At 30.0% G+C, this 12,315-nt stretch overlaps 1 protein-coding gene across 2 annotated transcripts in view; it reads left to right on the forward strand.

Annotated features, from left to right (window-relative positions):
• Window positions 1–458: 458 nt before the first annotated feature.
• LOC106470928 (hypoxia-inducible factor 1-alpha-like) overlaps window positions 459–12,315 on the forward strand; it is a 72,499-nt gene continuing 60,642 nt past the window's right edge. For both annotated transcript variants that reach the window (XM_013931506.2, XM_013931507.2), the window contains exon 1: window positions 459–767. In XM_013931506.2, the coding sequence (XP_013786960.1) occupies window positions 724–767 (44 nt within the window). In that variant the 5' untranslated portion in view covers window positions 459–723. The remainder of the gene's footprint in view (window positions 768–12,315) is intronic.

A 12,315-nucleotide genomic window follows, 5' to 3' on the forward strand; every position in this document is an offset into this window, starting at 1 on the left:
GCCCCAAAATTTGGAATGTAATTTTGTGGGAACGACACGTTAACAAAGAGCTTTGGAGTTACGGTTTGGCATGCTAACACCTAGACCATGTCCAATCCCTTAATGAGCTGCCCTAGGAGTATTAGCAGGTCTGCAATCAGTATTTCTCCATAGTAACTTTCTAATGGCACTTTTGGACTTGTATCATCTACATGAGACTTGTGCATCTTTACCACATGCTAAAGCTTCAGCAACACGATATTTCTTTCCATTATTTTTATTAAATGTTACTAGAAACAATATGAGTTAAGAAATTTTAAAGTGATTCAGTCTGTTTGGCTTTGTCAAATTTCTGAGATTTCTATTTATTTATTTTTTGTACCACTGTCAGCTTTGCCTCCAGTTTGAACCAATGACAGAGACAGATATATTGACGTCAGAGTACTTAAGACGTTCCAGCTAGGATATTAAGCTTAGCCTACGAATCGCAAAAGTAGACGTAATTTGGCATGCAAATTATTAAACTTGTGGAGTAGTAACGTTACAGGTGTTGGATGTTTTGAAAAGTGCAGAGAAGGTCTCAGTAATTAATATATTGTCACGTGTAGCAGATTTTTAAAACCGTGTTAGCCTTGTTTTTGTAGTAATTTATTTTGGAGTTTATTGTTTTTGTTTTTTCAACACTGGTCTGCCACAGTCAACTTTTCAACTATTCAGTCTACGAGTACGAGTTGAACTTGAAGAATGGCATTAATGTCTGGACACGAAGGGAATAAAGAGAAACGCAAGTAGGATCACAATCAGCCTGTGTCATCATTATAAGTTTAATGTTAGGCTTTACCTAAGCTAGCTGTAAAATACTCTGTGTATTGGACTCTGGAATAATAGATATAAAAAAAATAAAAATTATAAAATTACTTTAACTAGTCAAAGTGTTTTAAGAGTCAGACTCAAGGAAATTATTTGGAGGTTAATAACTTATATTAATAGTTGGCAAAGCTCTAACTTCGAAGGGTCGAAGGTTGAGTATAACTATAAGTTACGTGGTATAAACTATAATTATAAAAGTAAAATTTATGAAATCTCTTATTTTCATTCTTATGATTTTTCACAAAACCTAGTGAAGAACTTGGCACCAGACATTTTTAATGAGAAACTAAAGAAGTCTATGGATTGAGATCATGTGATTATTATTATTTTAAGTGTAATATTGATAACATTACAAAAATAGTGTACTGTTGTAAATCTAAATATTAAGATTGTGGTATCTAATTTAACCATGGGACTATTTTCACTAAATAAGAAGTAAATGTATGATTGGTTTTGTTTTAAACATGCTTTTAACATAGTTAAAGGAACAATTATGAATAGTCTTTTAATCGGGGAAGTTAATGTCATTTTTCGAGAGTCAGGTGAAGATGATTTTGAAAGGAAACACACTGGGCCAAGTTTTTCCATTAACACATTATGTTTTTATGTTCTAAATTGTCTGGTAACAGAAAATATGGTAGTAGGTTATTCAACCCATTTAGATACTCGTATACAGTTTTTATTTTTTTAAATCAAACTTTAAATATAGTTTTTCACATTCATGTATCTATTCAAAAACTTTTTTAAATAATACAAATTAGGTGCATAAATCACATCATCAGGTAAACCAATCCCTAAATTTATCATTCTAATCAAACAACATTTGACAAAGAGTAAGTACATCAAGGCTTTCAGAGCTTAAACCTATTTTGTTTCCAAGGGGACAACTTGGGGCAATTTGACTCGTATAGGTTTTTTCATTTTCTGTTATCCCTATTGAAATTGTTATTCTATGCATTTTCATTCTTCCATTCCAAAAGAAACCTATAAGTGGTTTTGATTATATGAAGTCATCGCTAATTCTGTGCTCCAAAGAAGACAAGTTTTAAGCCTCTCTTATTGTAGCACAGATTAATATTAAAGTTGTGGAAAGATAAGGTTGGAGTGAAATCTTAAACATTACATGGAGAAGTATAAGTTATAAAACCTGAAGTCCAGGTTTTGTTAGGCAAAATTATTTTATTGAGGAAAACCTTACCGGATGATATGTGTGTGTGTGTGTGCTGATAGTTTGAACTTCGTTAAGTTCTTGTTAGATAATTTTATGACTGTGAGAAATTAAACTTAAGTTGGACAAGTTTCTTTGCTGGTGAACACAATGTTCCAAATAACCTTCCGTCTCCTGGTTGTATGAGCTTGTAGCTTAAATGACTTAAATAGGGGACCATAACTGCATTCAACGTTCCAAATAAGGCCTAACAGTGTATCAGTCTTATTCAAGGCTACAACAACCTTCTTAAATTTAAGAATCTAATAAATACATTTAAGAACTCTCCATTCTTTTTTTCAACAATACCAATACTGCTCTCGGGCAAGAAGCAAGTCATTTTCGTATGTTCCTAGTTCAGGTGCCTAGTCTTCTACTTTTCAGTATCCAAAACCCATCATTCACATTCAGATCCATTCACGAAAACTTGGGTTTTAGTTTTGATTAATAAAAAAAAAGTTAATTTGCTAATGGGGAAAAAAGAAAAGAAATAAAATTACGTTCACTCGAGGGAATGCTATCAGGAAGATTACATTCCGTCATGTAATGTTGCATTTGCTCATGAATTATTATTTTTATTTAATCCATGGAATATGTTCACTTTCATTGGTCATAAATAAAGGAATACGGATGAACCATGTATTCCCAATGGGGAAGGTGAACTAGAGAGATGAAATTGCTCAAGCATAGTTAAATTCCTTGGGAATGTAATATTTCAATCCCTGGCTAAGTGAATTGGGTAGAATAAGTAGAAATATTACCACTCGAGAAATTATCCAAATGATAAACATAAATAATGAAGGACAAAATTTGTGAAAACACTTGAACCGACACCTCTAGTCACATTTTCCTGGTCAGCAAATGTCTTTTCTTTTTTTTGTATAGCATATGCATTATTTCTTTTAGCCATTTGTTGTAATTTTCTGAAAGTGGATTGTAAGTTCTACAAGTTTCGTTTACCTATTCTTGACCTAAGTTTTTGTGTGTGTGTGTGTGTGTGTGTGTATATATATATATATATATATATATATATATGTCATCCATGTTTGGTAATAAAGTAACATGATTTTCTTGGTTTGTTATTGTTAGAACTTATTGAGTAGTTTGGCTGATGAGGTATGATGGGATTTATTGTTTCATTTATTTTACGTTTTGTTGGCTTGTTATATTTACGTTCTATTTAAATAGTTACAATTAATTTAATTTTAATTGTTGAGAAGTGAGTGACCTTGAGTGTGTGATTTCCTTAAGTAATTTTTTTTATGTTTTTTTGCACAGGTTAGGTGTCCCAAAATATATCTATCTCAGCAATACTGTCACATTCTTAGCACAAAGCTGTATGTTTATTAATGTAATTATAAAGGAAACTTGATGATGAAAGAGTTTTGGCATTTTGCCAAAAGAAGCCAGTAGATTCAGCATGTGTTTTTATTTAACTGAACTATAAGGTCAGCTAATGGATGAGGTGATATTGCAATATTTTTGTGAAATATGATATTGGTGTTTGTATTCTAAAACAGGAAGCACAAAGGTATAGACTTAGAAACTTTCCCATAAATGATGAAATTTTATGTAAGAGGAAAGATCACAGGTTTCAAGTGTTGTAAATAATAAGCTGAATGTTTTTATTTTCCCCTCTGAGATTTATAATGCTCGAAATGGGGCTTTTATACCCATGGTGGGCACAATGCAGATAGCCTATTGTGTAGCTTTGCACTTAACAACAATGTTTTCATTACTTGTAAATTTCAAATTTAATATTTTAGTAATGATAAACTCTTATATCCAAGGTGGTACTAACAGACTGATATGCTTTGTGGTTTTATTGTTAGGTATTAACCCTTTCACTGCATCTGGGATATATATTTCCCAGTGCTCCCACTCCCTCACACTGTGACTGGGATCGAGTCAAGTCAAAGTTAATCATTGGCTTTAGGTCCAGGTTTAAATTGATAATACTGAGTATTTGAACTTGGAGATATTATAGCCCCAAAAGTTAAATGCATATTACAGTATATCTAAATATACTTTTTAATATATTTATATCTTATGAAAAAAAAGGCATTAATCAATTAGTATATTAAGATACACACTCAAACTATGTTAATAATCTTATTAACATTTATTTTTATGTGCTATAACTTGGGCCTCTGTTGGGCCACCATGATGTTCCATGTATGTTGCAAAGTGCAGAATCCGTACCTCCATTGGTCTAATGGAATTGTAGGAGAGGGTCAAGGTCCCTATCTCTGAAACTCAAGTAAACAGTTGTGTTAGCCAACTTTCAGACACCCTGTACTGTTGATATATGTTAAGATGACTTTGAAGCTTTAAAAACTATTATCACATTATATAAAAGTCAATTTTATTAAACCATGTCATTTTATGTGAAATTTAGAATAACTGTTTTTTTGTTACATGTATATATAACATCAATAAGCTGATTGATTTGGATGTCTCACTTTAAACATTAATGCAAGTTCATATTTTATGACCTCATAAGCATAGACATAAAAATCATCATACTATGAATGGATAGTTAAGGTATTGTGTAATTGAGTTTTTTGCTATTTACAGTTTTTAACAATTTGAATAGTGTTGTAAAATAACCAGTAGTTCAAATTTTATAATTTTAATAATTCCTGATCAAAAAGAAGTTAACTGTATTTATAAGAACTGAAAAGTAATTACAAAGTAATTAATTAATTATGTGACAAATTGACTAGAAATACGTAGTGGTATAAATCTATATTCCCCCAAACTAAAACTTCTAAAAAAAAAAATGCATTTTATCACCAATTGTGCTGTCTCAGTAATCCCAAAAATATCTCGTCAGGTTTCAGTTGAACTCACTAAAGAAACACAACAGAGAGAAGGTACAGAACTTACTTTGATCTTACTGAAGTTTACAAGATTAGTGGAGGTTGACACCTTTTAATATGATTTCCTGAAAATTAAAGGGTGGGTTTAAGTTTTGATGCTTTTCAAGAGTAGCTGTGAAAGGAGAATCTTGAAGGACCAAATGGTCCCTTGTTGTTTGCATGTTGTGTACTGTGTTCAAACAAATTATTAATACCAAAGTCACTCCTCTCCCTGACGATGTGAACTTGAGGAACAGATAACTTGAAGTAGTATAGTAAATAGGCAAACTCTGAGAACTAGCTGATAGGATTTCGTAACAGAGGGGCACAATTTAATAGCCACATTAAATTGTTTTTCTTAAAAACACATGACTGAACTACAGTTATAATTGTTTTTGTTTAATTAAACAACTATATGTGTTGTATATTTTATCTCCCCCCACAAACACGCGTACAGAATGTTCCAATTAATCCTTTTTCACTATGTCATTTTATATGCCTGCCTGCTTGCTAAAAACCATAAGGTATATTTTGATACTTGCTTGTACAATGTTTGTGTAATATTACCCACTGCATTAATTTATACTCCAAGTATTACCAAGCAAGCATTTACTCAAAATCATTACCATTTTGTTACTTAAATGTTCAAAGTTATACACTTGTTACTAATTGGAATAGTGATAGAATACTAATCACTTTATGAAAGTATCAAAACATTTGCTCTGTTAGTTTTTACAGCAATAATATACTAAGCACAGTAGTAAATGAACTATCACTTTTTACTTTTTTAATTAATTTTTTAAATATTTTCTTTCAGGGTTGTAACTTGTGATTTTTTTATTTGTACTAAGCAGAAACAGATTAGAAATGTGTAAAATATCATCCTAGATATTAAATGATAATAATTATAGTTGCATTAACTTTTAAAAGTCCTACAGTGAACTAACTGTTAGTTTATGGACTTACAATGCTAAAACCTGTGGTGAGCATGAAATAGATAGCCAGTTGTGTAGCTTTATGCTAAAACAACAACTTTTTAAAATAACTAATTCCTTTTTTTGGTATGACTGAAGAAAATTCAATTTCTGGCATGTTTTTTCTTCATCTATATTCTAGAATTTTTCTTATTTTCACACATATGCCTTTTCTCAATCTTCTGTGAATGTGAAATTCTCTTTAGAAGATTCAAACTCACTTTCAAATCAATCAGTTAAAATGGAATATGCTAGTTCACATGCTTAGTTTCCAGTTTGAATTTTTCTGACTGAAATCTCTAGACTTTTTTGCTCTGTCTATTAGGGAGTCAAATCCTTTGAAGCAAATTTGTTACACTTTTAAGAGTGTGCAAATCTTCTAAGTACTGAAGGATCACTTGATTGCTGTAGAAGGGTGGTGACAGCTACTTTACTCGGTGGGGGTGAACACTGCAAGAACCTTTCCACCTTGTGAAAGCAGATAGTCTCGGATTCAGTTATTACTTCTAACTTCCAAACATTTCTACACAAACTATTCAGTCTTAAATAAATCCTTAATTCTGCAGCAAACCATGTAGAACAGTATTTTTCTCTTGTCAGAATTAATCTTTCATAAATGGAATGCTCCATCAACATCCTCTTCCAGGAAAAGAGATTTTTCCCATGTGTGCAGAACCCGCAATGTTTGTAGTCATGTGAATAAAGAAAAATGTAAGTTCCTTTCCTTTCTTGGGTGACTACAAGAAGATGAGTTAACACAGATTTTAAATGCTTCTCAAAGTTGTTGAAAATATACAAAATAAGACTTGTTCTTGGGGTTCAAGATCCAAGAACTGGTGATTCATTTAGTATAAGAAGCTTCAAGATATGGGCAATACAATTGTAGAATGGTATGTGATGGTTAAGTATTTCTCTTGAAGTACAGTAATTACTAGGCTGTCTTCACGATCCTTCAATGCTTAAGGATCTTTGAAACATAATTTGTTTCTATTGTTTGGGATCTTTTGTCATGTGTATGTTTATAGTTGAGCTTCATACAACTACTGTTGATATAGAAGTTACAAATTTCACAAATGGTTTATTCTGTGAACAACACAACTCATTACATTGAAGGGCCAGTTTATGAATTTCTACCACTTTCAGTCAACTCTTTCAAATTTCCAAACTGATGAAACAGTGCATCCTAATCTGTACAAGTAGGAATGTAAGAAAATTATATTTAACTAGTTATACTAATTAACAAGCTGTTTTTTTAGTTTTTCTCTAAATAGGTAGCTTGCTCTGATTAGAAGTTAATATCAGTTATTGAAGACTGAAATTGAATCTAGATAGTGCCCGTTGCATACTTCACAACATAATTCTGCTTTAATGATTAAAAAAAAAGATAAATGAAAGTGATGGTATTGTATAGTAAGATTTTCAATTTTTATCATTAAACTTCATATGAAATACAACTAAATATTTCAGAGTTTGAACTTGATTGGAAAAACTGGCATATAAGTTAAATTGGAGGATGTGATATGTATGATATTAAATTTGCATACACTATAGTTCTTAGCCGTATCTAAAACATAAAATGCATAAATGTAAGAATGCTTTACACATAGATTGAGCAATGTCAGTTGCATGATCTTTTTTTTTTTCTTGTCATTACTTTATACAGTATTTATTGGTGAAAAAGAAAGCAACATACTGTACATTGAAAACTAGTTATGGTAATGCTTCTTTTATTGTAAATCCCTGTAGTTTTTTTTTTTTGGGGTGGTAGAGTGGAATTCCAATAGCAGAAGGTTTTATAAATGTAACTTAGTTTCAGAATTCTAAAGGCTGGCACTTTGAGGGAAATCAGTGATTTCTTAGAAATTGATGGGTGGGTTTAACATTTAAATTTTTTTTTAGTAGTGGGTGTGCAGGAATAGTCTTGGAGGATCAAATGGATCTTTATTGTCATGAAAACAAGGAACTAGAATGTATTTATTCTTTTTTGATTAAACTAACAAGTATGTAATCTGAATACACTCTTGTAATGCTTTTGATTTTGAATGTTCTTTTCAGCTGCAAGCACATACAATGTGAAATTGTTGAATTAAAATTATAACTTTCTTAGAAATATATCAGTATTGTTATGTACGAATTATGCCTTTCACTAAAGTTTTTAATCTGAAATGTTTTTGGCTTATACAAAATAAATTTTGATTATTTTTTGTAGTAATCAGAATAACTAGAACAACTCATATTGTGTGTGTGTGTGTGTATATACATTAATTTTTCATAGTACTGTTAGCATTCTTTTATGCACTGGCTTGTGTTGAGGTTATTTATATTTAAAATGTCTTTTTTGTTGAAAATGAGATGTATCTTTATTTACAATAATAATAATAATAATACAATTTCAACATCAGCCAAAAAAGCAAAACTGAACTTACACTAATAGATATGATTATCAGAATTCTGAAATGTACATATTCTTTCTTTTATCCCAATAATTCATTAATGTTTATGATAATCTGTAAAGAAAAATTGTTTGTTTTTTTAATATTTAGTTCTAATGCACGTAGCAACTTTCTTATGTGCTCTGTTCATTTTTTGTGATTTGTACAGTGTGATAGCTAAATTCTATTTAGAATACACTTACTCACACACAGGTAATTATTGAATGTAACACATTGTTATATGTTTCTCTTTCAAAGAAGAAAAAAGTATAGGAAGAGGAGAATGTTTCCTGTTTTGTAAAATAAAAACTTCTAATACTGTATATTTGATACATTGTTTATTAAAAGTTTACATTATATACTAATACGAAAATTCAGGATCATGTATATGTGTACAGTTAACAATTAGAAATGAAGAATAAGAACTGTAATTATTGACTCAACACCAAAACTAAATATTTATGCATTAAAAAATGGATCACAGGAGGAATTTGACAAACTGGAAATTTTAAAATTACTAAATAGATGAAAAATATTCAACAGACGAAAGATAAAAACATTTTACCGCAAGTGATAAGTGATAAGTGAATTGCAAATAACAAGAAACAAATAACAAAAAATAATGGAATTTTTAAATGTTAATTTGTGGGATGCTTCATATATAATATTAGTTTTTGAAGGGATGTTTTAATTTTAATTCATGTTCTGATTTAACAGACAGAGATAATACAAGTCATGTTTAAGTTAAAAATCACTCAGTTTCCTTTGAGAGGTTTTTTGTATGTTAAGCTATTTATTTTAATGTTAACTTCCTTCTTTGTTTTTGTGAAAAATTTTTATGTTAGTACAGAACCACCCGGTTAATGAAAACATTGACTCAAATTGTTGAAACAGCTGACACAGTACGTTATTTCAGTGTTTATCCTCAGAGGTAAATGTTAAAAGCTTGAATAGTTTACTTATGGGTGGCTTTTTTGAATAATAGAATGGATTGTACGAAAGCAAATTTTAGGGTCAATAACTTTTTGTCTTTGAAGCTTAGATTCCAATTTTTTGTTTGACAAAAAATAATTCTATATTAAACTTACAAACATGGAATGGTTTATCTGATGGTGTAGTGTGTGCTGTGAGTTTAAATTCTTTTTAGTGGTTATTGTACAGATAATATTCATGAATATAAGATCTCAATTTATTTTTGGATTTATTTGTTTGATTGTTCTGATGGGTGAAAGAGAGATCTTGATTGGCTAAATAGACTTCAGTCACCTTCACTCACTTATATTTGACTGTTTGCAATATTAAAGCCAAATGAATAAGTACAGATAAGCTTCTGTGTCAGATTTTCAAAATGAAAATATATTTCTATTGTTTTTAAAGTTTCCAAAAGATATTAGTATTTAAAAAAAGTAAAAACACTATCAAAAATTTGCCACTGTACCTACAGAAAAAGGCTGGAACAAACCTAGAAAATTTTATAATGAGCCAACACTAATCAAGTACTTATAAATTTTCTCATAATTGTATTCCTTGTCAGGAGACTAAAAGAAAATATATTGCTTGAGTGTCATGTTTTAACTGTACATGAACTTGACCTCACATATAACTAACAGACTGTTACTATTTTATAACACGGTGTCTGTAGCATTATCTTAGTGAAATTTTAGACAGAAACATGCTCAAAAACTTATAACTGTGTTTTGTCTTTTGAAGGTCATTGTTAATAAGCTTGTCTAGACTGTGATAAGTACAAGTATATTGCCTGTTGTAGATTACTTGAAAGTGTAATCATTCTGTTACATAAATTATTCAGAGAATCATATAGTTTTCAGCAATCTTATCACTGCTACTAAAATTAAACTTTTGTGCAGTGGTTCAAATTATTTTTTTCCTGAGTAATAAAGAAAGCATTTTTCTAGAAAGCTTGTAGTGTACATTTTACTAGTTTAGATGTAAATTGTTGAATTTATATGCCAGGTATTCTTCATTCAAATGTTAACCCGTGTAGCGTCAGTATTCTAATTAATCTTCACCATTTCCAAGTAGTCCTTTATATTAGACATTTTTATGTGGCAGTTTCTTGAAAATGGCACACTTATAATTGTATTTGTGTCAGAATGGTAATCTCCCCAAGCAATTCAACGTAGAGATGGATGTACATGCATGTTATATGGATACAAGGATTTATTGAATCAAAGGAAGAGTTCTAGTTTTCAATATTTACATCCTGTTTAGTTGTAATATACACCAGTTTAGTACTTTGTATTTGAGCTGAAGTGGAGGCCATTGACCCACAGTGTTTAAACACATAGATTCGATTGCCTGATGTATGATTTGCCTCTAAGGTTTGATGAATTTTTTTCTGTAATTGGCATTAATGTTCGTTTATTATTAAGAATTATTTTTAATTTCAAATTTATACATATAGCTTGTGGTAGAAAATATTGTTTAGTTTGAAACATTTTTCTAATTGTTGGATTAAGATCTATAGGCAGTAACAGTTTTGATGTAATATTTTCATGTTTTCAAAAATTATTGCAATTTGTATATCTATACAGTTAATGCAAATTATATATATAGCTAGTTAAATCAACATTATCTAAAAATAATTTTGTTAAATTTACCCTTTTACTAAGTTATTTGTGTAACAGAATTGTTACATGAAAATTGAGAATATATAAATGCTGTGTGTGTTTATTTGAAAATAAGTTATTGTTATGTTTTAAACCTTAATAATAGTTTGGTCAAATCGAGCATGATTTGCTACTCATTTGGTATAAAGCTGTAATAATTAATATAGATTTCCACACACACACACACACACACATATGTATATATCAATTTCAATAACAAGTCACACACTATATAAACCAACTTTGGTACGAGAGCACAACATGTTATTCTGACCAACTTTTTTACTTCACATATAATAAACAGGTCTAAATGAATTGTTCAAAATGTTAACCACGTATTCCCCTTTCCATAACTATTATAATAATTTTTTTGTATTTTTTTAATGATGTGTAATTTAACACCAAGCTATTTAACCCTGTAAATGAAGGTGAGGAGTTCTCACACCGTAACCTATTAAAGTGTCAGTGTCTCCATCAAACGTGCTGGTTAGGTGAGGGATGTTAAAAGTTTTCATGTGTGATTTATACAAATATCCAATGATGTTCTTTGCCAATGGAGACCAATAAAATGTTTTGATTTTAAGGAGTGTTTTACATTATGTGCAAAAAACATAGTATCTTGAAAGCTTGAAATTTGAAAATGTGTTGCAAATGTTAACATATTTCGAAGCCTTTTGGCATACATTATTAGGTCCATATAACTATTTTTAGAGTTTCTTTTTGTCTAAGGAGTTGATTATTTTAAGATCTACTGAAATATGTTGTTTTCCTACAAAACAAAATAAATTGTATAAAAACAATTAACCAGAATATTGAACTTCAAATTTTTCTTGGTCTTTATTCAATCATGTATCTTATAATTTGATATGTAATATGCAAGTTAAATCTGCGTATATCTATTCAGTATTTTTTGTAGTAGTGCTTATGACTGGATAATGACAAAGTACATAGTTCAGCATGTTATCTTGCTTATAACACATGAAGTTCACAAGTAACAGTTATGTGCACGTGTGTATCTATCTAGTAATGCAATATGTGTAAGAATTAAGCAGGTGGAAAAAAAAATGTACACGTAACTAACTTTTGTTTCATTAAAAAAACACTGGAACATCTGCATTTGATATTTTAGTCACTCCACATGGCTAAACTATTAAGTTCAAGATAAATTTCAATTTAGTTGTTTGTTCAAAACTTTAACAGCTGCTAGTGTGCTAGATAAATTTTGCAGTCAGAATTTAGAAATTCGTCATTATACTAGGTTTTGAGTAATAAAATATATCCTAAATTTAATATGTTATATCAGAGCTCAAATTTAATGTTAACAAGGTACTGGTTACTCTAGTAATTTTGTCAGTAAAACTT

This window comes from Limulus polyphemus, unplaced genomic scaffold (genome assembly GCF_000517525.1).
Source record: "Limulus polyphemus unplaced genomic scaffold, Limulus_polyphemus-2.1.2 Scaffold4299, whole genome shotgun sequence".
Classification (NCBI taxonomy): domain Eukaryota; kingdom Metazoa; phylum Arthropoda; class Merostomata; order Xiphosura; family Limulidae; genus Limulus; species Limulus polyphemus.